General features: G+C 34.7%; 2 protein-coding genes across 4 annotated transcripts; one reads left to right on the top strand and one right to left on the bottom strand.

The window, feature by feature from the left end:
* LOC109352282 (serine/threonine-protein kinase STY17-like) lies at window positions 242-7,132 on the top strand. 2 transcript variants are annotated; one of them, XM_019594200.1, is made up of 6 exons: window positions 242-628; window positions 4,376-4,449; window positions 5,263-5,361; window positions 5,699-5,838; window positions 5,932-6,011; window positions 7,094-7,132. In XM_019594200.1, exons 1-5 carry the CDS (start codon window positions 435-437, stop codon window positions 5,962-5,964), a joined length of 540 nt encoding a protein of 179 aa, XP_019449745.1. In that variant the 5' UTR covers window positions 242-434; the 3' UTR covers window positions 5,965-6,011; window positions 7,094-7,132. The 2 variants fall into 2 exon arrangements, with proteins under 2 accessions (XP_019449745.1, XP_019449744.1); XM_019594199.1 differs by lacking the exon at window positions 7,094-7,132 and having other exon boundaries at window positions 5,932-6,351.
* On the bottom strand, window positions 10,925-14,027 carry LOC109352281 (extensin-2-like). 2 transcript variants are annotated; one of them, XM_019594197.1, is made up of 4 exons: window positions 13,470-14,027; window positions 13,093-13,214; window positions 12,442-12,951; window positions 10,925-11,259 (listed from the first exon to the last, which is right to left on the bottom strand). In XM_019594197.1, the coding sequence occupies exons 1-3, from the start codon at window positions 13,997-13,999 to the stop codon at window positions 12,467-12,469; spliced, it is 1,137 nt and encodes a 378-aa protein (XP_019449742.1). In that variant the 5' UTR covers window positions 14,000-14,027; the 3' UTR covers window positions 10,925-11,259; window positions 12,442-12,466. The 2 variants fall into 2 exon arrangements, with proteins under 2 accessions (XP_019449742.1, XP_019449743.1); XM_019594198.1 differs by lacking the exon at window positions 13,093-13,214 and having other exon boundaries at window positions 12,442-12,987; window positions 13,402-14,027.

Raw genomic sequence — 14,681 nt, 5'->3', positions numbered from 1 at the left:
TTACCTAAATATTTGATGATAAAAAATGAATGCATTAACACGGTTAGAGTTTTATATATTGTCATTCCATTATTTGTCAAGTCATTTTAAATTATATTTGACTCTTAAAAAAGTAATACAAATAAATAATAAATATGTATAAATATATAAAAACTAAACTCATTTCATTTAAACATTTTTAAAGTATTTCTACAAATAAATAGATAGAAATTCTTTTACAGAATCTCTCTATTTATGAAACTGGATCTCTTTACAAACGTGCTTCATTGTCTCAACCTTACGGTCATGGCGGACGAAATTACCCTCCAAATTTCCTTCAATTCACGTAACCGTTTTTCTCTCCTTTCACTCCCACTCAGATTCTAAATTCCAAGTCAAAGATTCTCTCTCTCACTTCACTTTCTTGCGCTTTCTCTTTCTTATTCTCATGAATCATGGAGAGAGTGTTGGATGTCGTTGAAGGCGTCGGAGAGAGCTCGCCGCCGCCGCGAAGCTTCACCGGTGTTAGCAACTACGACATGAGCATTGATGTGTACAATCGTTTACTTGAAATCGGTCACGATCAAGCGATTTCGAATCCCGATTTTAAGGAACAGTTGGAGGCTCACTTCAATCGCTTGCCTCCAAGGTACAAACGATTTCATCGGTGGATGAAATTTGAAAATCCTTTTGTTTTTTTATGTATTTTAAGTTTACTATTTTTAGAGAATTTAGCTTGATTATCTTTAAAAGATACACTCCGAGGTTAGTGTGATTATTTTTCTTACTAATTTTGGATAACAAATTTGGATTTTAGTTCTTAGCTTTTTATTAATTTATTTATATTTTGGTCTTCGCTTGCATTCGTGTGTGTGCTTCAGTATTTGATTAATGTTTTGAGTTCACAGCAGATTATTGCTTGATTGTAATATCTACACGGTCCTGAAATTATTATTTTTTGAAGAGTAATTGATTATGAAATATAAAATATAATGTTGAATGATGTCGATATAAAACTCATGAACTGATGCGTACTTATTTTTTTGTCTTATTGTTTTGCATCATGTGTATCTCTCACTTCCATGACATGAAACGACACATATGAGGATTTAATTTGAATACTTCGGCAACTTTTAATATTTTCAATATTAGGTTTCTGTAGATCTTGGTTATGGCAAATTGAGGATCCAAATTTGAAAAAACAGAACGTGGTGAATATTGAAGTAGCTCTTGTTGAAAGTAATCTGGTTTTAATGGGAAAATTTGTGTTAGCTTTTGCTCAAACCAGGCCAAAAATTGTTAATGTCCATAAAAGGGAGAAAAAGAGAGTTTGGTTGGAATACAATAACCAACTTTCCTATTATACCCTTAGGTAGTTAGGAATTTAAGCTTTTATAAATAGAAAGCTGTTAGGGGGAGTTAGTTACTTTTTGGGAGGGAATTCCAACTGATTGTGGAATTAGTGAGGGTGTTATGATCGTGGGATCCTCTGTAACATTTCCTTCTTCTTCTTCTACCTATATTCAATAAAACTCTTCTTAGAACCCTAGCAGAATCCAATTGATTCTGGTTTAGGGGCAATTTCATTCTATTTCTTCATTCTTTCATTCAACTTAGATACCAGTGACTATCACTAGTATTAGAGCACCGTTGGAACTCAGCGAAGCACGCACCAAGAAAGCTGAAGAACTGTTGGAAGCTATAGCCTCAAAACTAGGGATTTCAAATGGAAATCAATCCGTAGGGAGGGGTAGTGAAAATGAGGAAGAAGTAGAAAGCCATAAACCTCATCCAAGTCACGATAAGTGGAGAAACCTCAAGATTCCAGTCTTTGGAGATGATGCACACGGTTGGGTGCAAAAATTGAAAGGATATTTCACCATCAAGGCCATCATAGAGGAGGAGAGGATGCAAGCCACCATGGTTGCCCTCGAGGGAAAGGTACTTAGCTGGTTCCAGTGGTGGGAATGTTGCAACCCCTCACCCACATGGATTAGCTTCAAGATAGTTGTGGTAAGACGTTTCCAACCAACTATGATACAAAATCCCTTTGAATTATTGTTGTCCTTAAAATAGGAGGGTAGTGTAGAGGCATATATAGAGGAATTTGAGAAGTATGTTGGGGCTTTACAAGAAATCAACCAGGATTTTGTGAGGGGAATATTTCTAAATGGGTTGAAGGAGGAGGTGAGGGTGGAGGTGAGGCTGTATGAGCTGGATGCATTGCCTAAGGTGATACGAAAAGCCATCCTCATTGAGCAGAAGAATGTAGTGATGAATAGGAGACCTGGTGGGAGTTATGCTAAGTCTGGGGTTCCATATAAGAGCCAAACTTACAGCAGGGTAGTGTCCATGGATCCATCTAATGCTAGTAGTAACAGGAGAGAAGGGTCATCAGTTGGTAGTGTTGTTGGCAGTACTAGAACTATCCAAGAAGTTGATAGTTCCAAGAACAGGGGGGAGTATAGGAGGCTCACCGGTATTGAGATGAAGGAGAAGAGGGAGAAGGGCCTTTGCTTCAGGTGTGATGAACTCTTCACCAAGGATCACATTTGTAAGAATAGGCAACTAAGGATGATTTTCTTGCTGAGGAGGAAGGGTCAGAAGGGAAGTTAGAGGTGGGACAAGAGCAGGAAGCTTTCAATTCTCTGCAACTGTCCCTCTACTCTATGAAGGGGCTCACTTCCACTAAATCTTGTAAGATTAAGGGAACCCTGGATAGTAGACCAGTGGTAGTAATGATTGATTGTGGAACTTCCCACAACTTCATTGCCAAGGAAGTGGTGGAAGGTATGAAATTGAAGTGCAACCGACTAAGGCATGTGGTAGAAGTTGGGGATTGACACAAGGTGAAATGTCAAGGAAGCTAGGTAGTCAATTGCGGATAGTGGAGCATAGTGGTCGAACCCAAAAACACTATAACGGGATAGCGGAATGACCGCTACAACTAAGGAAAAAATATAAGTAATGATGTAAACCCTCCTAGGGCAACCTTTGAATCTAAGGGCAAGAGAGGTCATGAAGGTCCTATAACTAGGATCAAAGCCAAATTTGGACCATCCAAGGTCATAAAAGACTCATTTGACCGTAGATATTACATGGAGGAAGGACATTTATGTCCTTAGGTATTTACATATCTTAGTTTATTTTATTTGCATAAGTTCTAAATAAATGAGAATTTATTCTCATGTAGTCGTAGGATTTATTTTTAGGAGTTTATTTTATTTGATGTCAAGCATGTTAGTATTTAATTCATGTAATATAGGGTTGAGAATTAATTTATTTAATTCTTTGTAAGATGATCCAATAGTGGCCAAGTGTCTTTGTTTAGGCATAGTATGGTTAAGACAAGATATTTCTAGGTTAGGACATGAGTTTTTCGAATTGGCATGATCAAGGAAGACAAGAATGCACAGCTAGAGCTTTTGAATTTCAAAGGTAGCATGGCGCCAAGCATCTAAACTTGGGTGCTAGGCACCTCATCTAGGGCGCCAAGCATGAGGCACATGTGCTAGGCGTGTTTCTTTCAAAATTGGCACAAAGAGAAAATTCAAATGAAGTTGTTGAAGATAAGGAAGATGCGTGTTCAAACCCTTGAAGATAGCACACGATTTCACCATGGGAAGCTTGAAGATAAATAGAAGATAACGTTGAGGTTAAAAGGCCTAAATTCGGCAAGCTTGAATTAAGGGATTCAACTACTAGAGATTGAGTTGTTTTGGCCATCCCAAAATTCGGTTAACACAAGTCTTTTTAGACTTGACCACCTTTAGCATTTGAAGACTCAACAACCCGTGGCATTATTTGTGGAAGGCCAAGTCTTTCAACTCCTACATGGATGGCATTTCGGTTCAAGGCTTTAAGGGGGTTCAACTTTACATTGACTCAATTTAAGCAAGATCAACTCTTGTGAAATAATCTTCTAACCAACTCGGCTCAACAACTCAAAGGGCCAACCACTTTTATCTCCCAACGTTTGAGCCAAGATTCAAACTTTGTTAGTTCAACTTTCAAGGAACAAATTCGGCTCACATTTTTACCTTAGTTTATGAGGATTTCTTATCCTCCTCCTTTTTTACTATTCTCTTCTCTCTCTTAAATATATTCTTTTATCCACAAAGAAAACAATGATCAACCTTTTAAATATATGCTTTTGTAAAGTGGGTAATGAAATTTATATTTGATAACTTCAGGTGACAATGGAATCTCTACCAGTTAATTTTACCTTATCATTGCTTTTGTTTACATTATTTATAAATTTGCTAGGACTTCTATGCTTCCAGGATTTAAATTTAAAGATGGGATACAATGCTATGTTTCTCATTTAGGTTATGCTAATCCACAATTCTCTTCACTGTGTAGATCTTTTAGTAAATTATTGTATTATTTAATGCAGGCAGGTGCATCATAAAAATGTTGTTGGTTTCATTGGGGCATGTACAAAGTCTCCACATCTGTGCATAGTAACTGGTATAGCTCTTCTGTTTTTCTATCAATGACCCTTTGGCACATGTAGATATATAGTTTATGTTACCTAATTTATTGTATTTTTGATAGGCAATTCTTTACTGTACATCCCCCCATGAGTTCCTCAATCTTCCTTGTAAAGTGATTCACTATTTTTTTCCTCTTCATTTAGCTGAGGAATTGATTTCTAAAGCTGTGTACTTTGTAATGGTCTCTCAAATGTCCTTGTTAGCTATTCGTACCCCACAGAGAATCTGCTCCTTAATGCGAGGGTGAGGAACTTAGAATTTTTCTTCCTGTATGCACTGCATGGGTGTTGCTAGTGTAATGTCCATCATGCCTTGATTCTATCAGTTCACATCATGGGCATTGTTCATCAACTAGTGAAGTCAATCAAGCTGTTAGCTAATGGCCTGGGATTCTCTGTGCCTACCCTCCCCCTGCCAGTCGACATTGTGGTGACCATGAGGTCACGAGTTCAAATTCTGAAAATCCATTTGGGGTCCTCGTGCACTAGGCTACCCATTTTTGTGTTCACTTACATCTCATACGATTGAGTCATCTATACATCACCATATGTCTTTATTCATTTGTGCAACAAATTATTTGAGGGCATACACCTAAATAACTTTTGGTTTGACTGTCAGTAATTAGATTCTTATAAATTCAGATAGATCACCAATTACTTTAAAAACTGTCTCTCATATCTTCTTCTTCTTCTTCTTCTTCTTCTTCTTTGTTATTGATTTGTCTTTCTTCTTGTTTTTTAAAATTAATCTGTCTAAACACATTTTTTATTTCTATTCTTACTTGCAGAGTATATGACTGGAGGAAGTCTGTATGATTACTTGCACAAAAATCAAAATGTCTTGGAGCTGTCTCAGTTACTAAAGTTTGTGATTGATGTTTGCAAGGGTATTGAGCATTTGCACAAAAACAACATAGCTCATAGGGATCTGAAGACAGCCAAGCTGTCTCAGTTACTTTGTTTTTCCTCCTGTTAAACTGTAAACAATTAACTTGTAGCTTCAATGTGTCAATCATCAAATTTGGTTTAAGAATTGTCTCTCCAGAAATAAGTATATGCTATAACTCAACAAGTGCATGGTTATGGTATAGCATATGTGCAGTAAAAGTTGAGGCTGGACCTGTGCATTTATGTTTCTTAGAGTTTTTGTATTGCAGTTACTGTGTTCAATCTGGAGTGCCTACTTTGTGGGTGACCCAAAAGTGATCTTTTACATCTTTTCAGGGTCTGCGTCCAGAACTCCAAAGCATGGGCATCCTGAACTATTAGATTTGATGCAAAGATGTTGGGAAGGAGTTCCAAACAACTGGCCATCCTTCCATGAGATAACTGTTGAACTTGAGAATCTTCTGCAAGAAGTTGAGGTTAAACTATATAAGAAAACAATATTAGCTTTGTATTCTTTGATAAATATGTACTCTGGTTGTCTGATTATAGTTTGGTTTTTCAAATTGCAGAGCGGTCTAGATTCACAAGCTAATGGCGCTTGACATGTTCTGGATATAATATTAGATTCCAGTTATTCTCAGGCAATTGGGTGAGGATCTCACTTTTTCTCTTTTCCCTGTTCTTTGGCTTTTCAAATAGCTAGAGTTATTCGGTTCCCCCTTTTTGCACCAAGGGAAAAAGTTGTTCACAGAAGCTCACCTATACGAAGTGTGAAATTGTACAGAGACATACTAATTTTATAGTTGATACTACTTCTGATATAGTATACCCACGTTGTATATTGTTTTTTATACAAGAAATATGTTTCACTGTTATTGAAAAGAATTCTCTGGTAAAAAAGTTCAATGACTGTAATATCGAGCGTAATTCAGTTCAGGGTTGATGATTTGGGTTCTTTATTCTCCCCCTATTATTATTTTTTCACTACAAATCGGTTGTGTAATATATATATACTATCACTATAAAGATTTATGCACAGTTTGTATATCATCCACCATAATTTGTAGTATTTTTTTTAAAGAGTAAATGATGATTAATTATAAATGGTAAATAATACAGTGGCAGAATAAAACTCTTACATTATTATTGTATACATTTTTTTAGTCTTCCAATCTTGAGCTAGAGGTTTTCAGGTAATTCTTTGCTAAAGATTGTCAGCACCGGTTAAGTTACTTTTTTTATTTATTTTAGTGAAGGAAATCCTTGTTAAACTAAACTTGGGAGTTGGGGGCCCCGACCCACCACATCCACAGTCAAATAATGTACAATTTCGGCAAGCTTACTGGTTTGATTTGCATTAGCACAATAGATCTTGGAATAAAAAACATGGTAGAATCACTCCTTTAGTTATTTAGGTATGTATTGAGGAGGTTGTTAGAAGTTTCATTAAGTAGAGTAGATAAAGTGAATGTTATTTTAATTTCTAAAAATAGTGAGGCTAAGAAAAATCACAGGTGAAATAAGAAATTATGGTGTTGTGGAACTAAAACTTGATTATTTTTGCTTATTATTTTTTATTGTTGTTGACTATTATTGAATGTTGTGTTGTTGATTATTGTTAAATGTTGAGTAGAAAAATAATGCCAAGGGACCTTTCCCTTCTCTGAACACTATTTTAATGATAGCATTGACAACTTTACACATTTGACAAAAATTCATGCAGAACAGCAGAAGTGTCCACCAGATCAAGTAACTGATTATTTGGACGTTTGTTTCAACAATGTTGATTGCTACTGCTGATAACTGTGAAAGTAAGTTAATAACCAATATTATAAGGGAATGAAGTATCTCCTGGTATAAGGAGATAAGTTATCTCCTTCTGTCAGTGAAATTATGACATGTGTCATGTTTCATCATTTTCTATAAAAATATTTTTAAAAATAAACAAAATAACACATATGTCACGTTTTTATTGGATAGAGGAGATAAGTTATCTCCTGATACGAGGAGATACATTATTCTCATATTACAATGATGATTGACTTGGACAATATATTTATGTCCCTATTTCTACATGAGAATAACATATCTCTTGGTGTGAGGAGATAACTCTCATCCTTAAACCAGTTAAATAATAACATGTGTCCCTATTTTTAATACTTTTTATTTTATTTCTCATTTTTTATATTCTATTTTTTGTGAACTTCTTCCCATAAGAAAAAAGTGCAACTTCACTTCTCATTCATTCATCGCTTCTCACCTCTCCTTCATTTCTCATTCCTTCGTCATCAATTGATGGCTCATAATCACAATCTTCACGAATATTATAATGATGATTGATTTTGACAATATATTTATGTCCCTATTTCTATATGAGAATAACATGTATCCTCGTGTGAGGAGATAACTCCCCTCCTTAAACCAGTTAGATAATGACATGTGTCCCTCTTTTTAATACTTTTATTTTCATTTTTTCTTTTCTTCCTGCCAGGAGAAAAACCCACATTCCCTTTATTTCTCAATATTATCCATTAAACCCCGTCCTTTTTTTCCGCATGCAGAACTGAATTAGTCACCTTCAGCTTCAATATTGGATCCAATTAGGCCATTTTTTAATGCAATCGTTTAGCCTAGAGCATTCAATAGTTCCTTTTTTGAAGAATGAGAGTAACAATAGTACATTATTTGAGAAAAAGAAGAGACGGTATGAAGATTGTGATTATGAGCCATCAATTGATTACGAAGGAATGAGAAATGAAGGAGAGATGAGAAACGATGAATGAATGAGAAGTGAAGTTGCTCTTTTTTCTGATGGGGAAGAAGTTCACAAAAAATACAATATAAAAATGAGAAATAAAATAAAAAGTATTAAAAATAGGGACACATGTTATTATCTAACTAGTTTAAGGAGAAGAGTTATCTCTTCACACCAAGAGATATGTTATTCTCTATTAGATATTAACTTATTTAACTAACAAAAAGACACCTTAACTCATACTCAAGTATTTCATATCAGCACATAATCTTACATATTAACCAACACTAACTTAATTTATCATTTTCTAGGGACATAGTCCTTACATCTTTAGAAGTATTGAGTGACTATCAATCTTATTATATTATTAGAAAATAAAGATTACAAATTCTAGTATATTTTTGGGCTCAATGTCATTTGATGTTTCTAATTGGTGCATGTTACTAATAGCCTAACTCTCCATTACTATGAAGTCTTTTAATATTATTGAAGCTCTACACCAAAATTCACCAACAAATTTTCTCTTTATTTTTTATCCACCACACACTTTACATTAATGCTAATTAATGTATGTGTCACACTCGTGGATCCATGTCAATGCTCATGTCACATCTAACTTATCTATTGATGCCCATCTAAAATAATGCATCAAAGCTAATGTATGTGTTACATTGTACATCAAAATTAGCTTGTGTCATGTGCTATTGTGGACATGCTATAAATTAACATCCTTCTCAGTGATATCGGGGAAACACCATAAGGGTATATTATTTCCCATTTTAAATAAGACTATCCTCTTCGACAATTAGAGATATTGCAGGCACATGTCTCAAAACATGATGCTCCACTTGGGTCTCTATCTTTACTTGTGTCTCAATCCAATACATGGACTTCTAGGGTTCTAGTCCAACATGACGATCCCCACTATGATCTCACTATCTTCCCTTCTTCTTCAACTCATCTAGTTTATCTCAGTAGAATGCCTTCGATAGACATTGTCTATCCAATACGTCTTTTCACTGTCCTTTGCCACAACCAATAGTTATTAGTACTATCAAACTTTTCCACCATAATTTTGGTGCCTGAATTAAAAGTCATCTACCAATTGACTCTAATATCAATTGTTAATATAATGGAAATAACTGCTACATGTCATAGATACAAGCAATCAAATAAATGGAGTGTAATAAATAGAAGACAAGATAATTTGTTATTGGAGTTTGACCAATTATATCTATGTCTCCAAATATATTATTAAATAATAAAAATTACACATAAGAACGGGTATTATTCTACAGCCTATAAATATTTCAAAGGGAATAGAGCAAAAGTACATTGGGTTAAACCACTCTCGGAGTCTCGGGTATATTCAATATACCCAAGCAAAGCTTGATAACATGGCTGGCAATTGGACAACGTTTGTTTACACAGGACAGAAAGTCCAAACTATGACAGAGGATCATCATGACCTTTTCTTGAGTTGGATGATTCCCTTAAAATGATATTTCACTCCTAGTTTAATGTGTAACTGGGATTTATTAGCAATACAACGTGCATTTCTTGCAAAAAAAAGTAATATTCTTTACTATTCGTTAAATGCCAAACGCTAAACAAGACATATAAGCCTTCTATTTAATATAGCTACTAAAAACAGATTATATAGTATGTTTTAATTCTATATGATTTTGATGTTTCGTTTTGTTTGATTCCCATGTCCAAAGCTACCTTAACGATGGAAATTTTTCTTAAAACTTCTCTTCAACTCTTGACATCTTGCTTGAAAATTTTAGCTATATGTTAATTGTGGCGAGTAGTGTTGGTTTAACAACATTACCATAGTAACTTACTACAATATCATTATCATATTAATATTCAAGTACAAAGAATAAAATAAATTTGGTACACCAGTCTTAATTATATTAAATACATAATCTAATATTATAATACTCATTTACCAAGAAATTATAAGTAATTAATTATAATCAATGTTATTAAACTTGGACCGGTCAATGACTTGGTCAGGGTACTGGCTCAATGAGTCATTAGTTCAACTAGTGAGTTAATAGTTGGTCTGGTTAACTCGATTTGTATAAAAAATTCTAAAAAAATTATAATATTACATAACAATATTCAATAATGATATACTCAAAATTTAAAAACATTATCATGTCTAATTAAGCAACAACAAAAAGAACACTTTGCTACTATAAAATGATACAAGTAAGTTGATAACATGATGAAACAAAATATGAACTATTTTAATTACAACAAAAACATACAATAAATTTAAAATCTAATTAAACAATGAAAATTTTGTTATAATGTAAACTAAGAAATGACAAATATAACTACAAATAAGTTAAAACTACATGTTTTTTACTTAAAAATGATATCAATTTGGTTGTTTTTAAAAATAAAAAAATTGATTGACTCGGCTGGTTCAACCGGTCCGACCACCCGAGTCACTAGTTTTAGGCTTAAACTGATCAAATCAACCCGATTTGATACAAAACCGGTTAGATGAGAGGTTCGGACTGGTTAAATATCTGATTCATGGTTGAACTGATCAAACCGGTCAGTTTGAGCCGAGTTTTATAACACCGATTATAATTATCTTTAATGTTTTCTTTTATGATACTAAGATATTCCATATGCATAAAGTACGGACAAATTTGTCTCTACTTGGGCATTTCCATTTGACTCCTTCATTTTCTCATTCATTATTCGTTCTTCTTCGTGCCCACATACTTTAAATGGAACAATTTTAAACGTGGACCAATTCAAAATACGAATAGATATACAGAAAGTGAGAGACAAAATATTTATATTTATTTATTATATGAATGGCTTTCCAACCCCTTGCAAAAGCAGCAGGTAGTGAACCATAATGCATGTATTAATCAATGACAATAGAGCAACGCAGTGCCTCACAACTATCTGAAATACAAATACACAATCTTAATCATGAACAAAGCAAACAAAGGAAATTGAAACCTATACTTATATAGAAAGTTATGTGACACTTCTTTTTAATTTAAAGGACAAAACGCGGAAACTTTGTTGCCGGCTTCTTCTTGTGTAGTTGCGAAGTGCTTCTTTATGCTTTCCATCACTTTCTTTATTTCCACATATTCCTCAAATACTACAAAAATACAAACACATAAGTTTAGTACTACTTAATCACTCCATTATTAGTTAGTTCCTCAACATATCAATAAATCAGATAATAAATATTAATGCACTTTAAGTGCTATTATTAGGACACACATATATATATAATTAAACCCTTGAAAACGTGAGGCTAACATATTTTTGGAAACATGCATAAAACAATTTGAATCTCTTCTTAGCTAGTTAGTATCTTACGATTTACGGTTAAAAGAAATATATATAAGGGGTAAAGCTTGTATTGCAAAACTAATTGGATTAGGAAAGGATTAATGTAACACGCAAATCAATCATCATCCGTTGGGATTCACAAATTAAAGTGCCTCTGATTTTTATATATTTTTATTTCATTTTCAATAATACTAATTAAGTTATATTGAAAATGTTTATTTTCATTATGATTCATATCTTACTCATTCATTCTAAGAAAATCCAATGATTTAAATTAACAACTAAATTTGAACCATTAAATTTTCCTAAAATGAATGGTTAAGATCTGGAGGAAGATTTTTAAATTTACTTTTGAAATGAATACTCTCCCCTATAGTAAAAAAAATCTTATGCTACATTTCTTAAACCATAGTTTACTTGTATATCTCAATTTCCACAATTTCTCTTATAACAATTTAAGATATTTTTATCTTTCCTTTTTTTATCCATGCACGCATCTTAAAGTTGCAATTCATCCTAAAACAAATGGACAACTAAAAATTGTTACAACTTCATTGTAAAAATAAAATTATTTTATTAAAATTAAACAAAAACTCATACAGTGAGTGAATATATATGTTCTTCTCAAATTTTATTGCAAAGGAACAGAAAACTGAAAATGTATTACAAATTTGTAATTACTATAATAAAATTGTGTCAATATGAGTCCATCAAATATAAAAAACGTTCTAAAATTTAAAAATCTCAGTATGAAAATAATTTCAGAAGCGTGAATGAAAAAAGTTACTGTAGGTTTTCTCAGCCTAAACTACGTACTTTGAGAGATATCTGTGAAATTTCGATGATTATATTTCTATATAAAGACTAAGGATAAGTATTAGACAGAGTCTAAGTTTATTTTAGCATGTAACTATGTATCAAATCTCATTACTGTTTCGATAACGTATATTTTTTTTAATAACGTAGATTGTATGAAGAATCTTACCAACATGGTTGCTCAGCTAAACTGTCTAGTAGTGAGGGGGAGGAGGTGAGGCATAGATGTAATGTGGTGGAGGTGGGGAATGGACAGGTGGAGGAGGTGATGCATAGACGTAATGTGGTGGTGGTGGTGAGTGAACAGGTGGAGGAGGAGACTTATACTTGTAAACTGGTGGCGGTGGTGATGAGTACTTGTAAGGCTTCTTTGGTGGTGGTGGAGGAGATGAGTACTTGTAGGGTGGTGGTGGAGGAGATGAGTACTTGTAGGGTGGTGGTGGTGGAGATGAATACTTGTAGGGAGGTGGTGGTGGAGATGAGTACTTGTAAGGTGGTGGTGGAGGAGATGAGTACTTGTAGGGTGGTGGTGGTGGAGATGAGTACTTGTAGGGTGGTGGTGGAGGAGATGAGTACTTGTAGGGTGGTGGTGGTGGAGATGAGTACTTGTAGGGTGGTGGTGGAGGAGATGAGTACTTGTAGGGTGGTGGTGGTGGAGATGAATACTTGTAGGGTGGTGGTGGAGGAGATGAATACTTGTAGGGTGGTGGTGGTGAATGGACAGGAGGAGGAGGAGACTTATACTTATAAACTGGTGGTGGTGGAGATGTATACTTGTAAGGCTTCTTTGGTGGTGGTGGTGGAGACTTATACTTGTATGGTGGTGGTGGTGGAGATGAGTATTTGTATGGAGGAGGAGGTGAATGGGCAGGAGGAGGAGGAGACTTATATTTGTAAACTGGTGGTGGGGGAGATGAGTACTTATAGGGCTTCTTTGGTGGTGGTGGTGGAGACTTATACTTGTAGGGTGGTGGTGGTGGAGATGAGTACTTATATGGAGGAGGAGGTGAGTGGACAGGAGGAGGAGGAGACTTATATTTGTAAATTGGTGGTGGTGGAGATGAGTACTTGTAATGCTTCTTTGGTGGTGGTGGAGATGAGTACTTGTAATGCTTCTTTGGTGGTGGTGGAGATGAGTACTTGTAATGCTTCTTTGGTGGTGGTGGAGATGAGTATTTGTAATGCTTCTTTGGTGGTGGTGGAGGAGACTTGTATTTGTAAACTGGTGGAGGAGGAGATGAATACTTATATGACTTCTTTGGTGGAGGTGGTGGTGATGAATACTTGTAGGGAGGAGGAGGTGAATGGACAGGGGGAGGGGGTGACTTATACTTGTAAACTGGAGGTGGAGGAGACTTGTACTTGTAAACGGGTGGTGGTGGAGATGGGTACTTGTAGGGTGGTGGGGGAGGTGATGGGTATTTGTATGGAGGAGGTGGTGAATAAACAGGTGGAGGAGGTGACTTGTACTTATAAACTGGTGGTGGTGGAGATGAGTATTTGTATGGTTTCTTATGTGGTGGTGGGGGTGATGAATACTTGTATGGAGGAGGAGGAGAATGCACCGGTGGTGGTGGTGAATGGTAGTAGTATGGTGGAGGAGGAGAATGCACCGGTGGAGGTGGAGATGAATAGATGTAGCCGTTGGCTGAAATTTGAGATGGCAAGGTTAGAGAGATTATTACAAATACAAGAGTGAGAGTGGTGGAGGCCACTAGAGACCCCATATTTTCCGAACTTCACTTAGTGGGTTTTGGTAATGCCTTAGAGAAGATAATGCAACCCTTTATATAGTTTCATCTTTACCCATTTACCACCAACTATTCATCTTGGTTGGTGTATATTTTTTGTTTTGATTCTAATTCACCTTCCTGGAAAGTCTGAAAATAAAGGACTATGTTTAAACAACTACGACATTTCCATTTGAGTTTTCTATATCAATTTTTATCAACTAATGACTCATGTAAATTTGTGATATTAAATATTAGGTAATATTAAATATTTTATAGATTAAAACTCACAGTGATGTAAAAAAAGAAGGAGACAATATTTACCATTTTTAAATAAGTTATTGATTATTTTTGGAGTGTTGCGATCAAAGTGGGCTTTGTAACATGGAAATGGATTTGATATTAGCTGATAATGTTGACAAAGCCTGCGTTTTCTTTATATAGAAGATGCCAACCGTGTTATTTTATTATTTATCCTTTGTATGTATTTTTTCGAATAAAATGAAAAAATACAAAGTCTTTAACTCTTTATTATGTTATCAGGTCTTTCTGTAATTTGTCATTTCTCTCCTCATTTATTAATTTGAGAGTAATGTTATACCTCTTAATTTTATTAGCCTCGAAGTTCTAATATTACATGTGTGATATGAAACTAATACATACTAATTTCATGTGGGTT

Source organism: Lupinus angustifolius, chromosome LG07, assembly GCF_001865875.1.
Source record: "Lupinus angustifolius cultivar Tanjil chromosome LG07, LupAngTanjil_v1.0, whole genome shotgun sequence".
Taxonomy (NCBI): domain Eukaryota; kingdom Viridiplantae; phylum Streptophyta; class Magnoliopsida; order Fabales; family Fabaceae; genus Lupinus; species Lupinus angustifolius.
Note: the sequence above shows the minus strand (reverse complement) of the source record. Positions and strands in the feature narration are given on the sequence as shown.

Excerpts from the sequence above, each read along its gene's own strand:
- LOC109352282 (XM_019594200.1), top strand. The coding sequence starts at position 435 with ATGGAGAGAGTGTTGGATGTCGTTGAAGGCGTCGGAGAGAGCTCGCCG. Across the intron at positions 629-4,375 it reads TTCAATCGCTTGCCTCCAAG|GCAGGTGCATCATAAAAATG; the intron begins GTACAAACGATT and ends TATTTAATGCAG. Across the intron at positions 5,362-5,698 it reads TGTGATTGATGTTTGCAAGG|GGTCTGCGTCCAGAACTCCA; the intron begins GTATTGAGCATT and ends ACATCTTTTCAG.
- LOC109352281 (XM_019594197.1), bottom strand. The coding sequence starts at position 13,999 with ATGGGGTCTCTAGTGGCCTCCACCACTCTCACTCTTGTATTTGTAATA. Across the intron at positions 13,215-13,469 it reads AAATACAAGTCTCCTCCACC|ACCACCAAAGAAGCCCTATA; the intron begins ACCACCAAAGAA and ends GTCTCCACCACC. Across the intron at positions 12,952-13,092 it reads CTCATCTCCACCACCACCAC|CACCACCCTACAAGTATTCA; the intron begins CATACAAGTATA and ends CATCTCCTCCAC.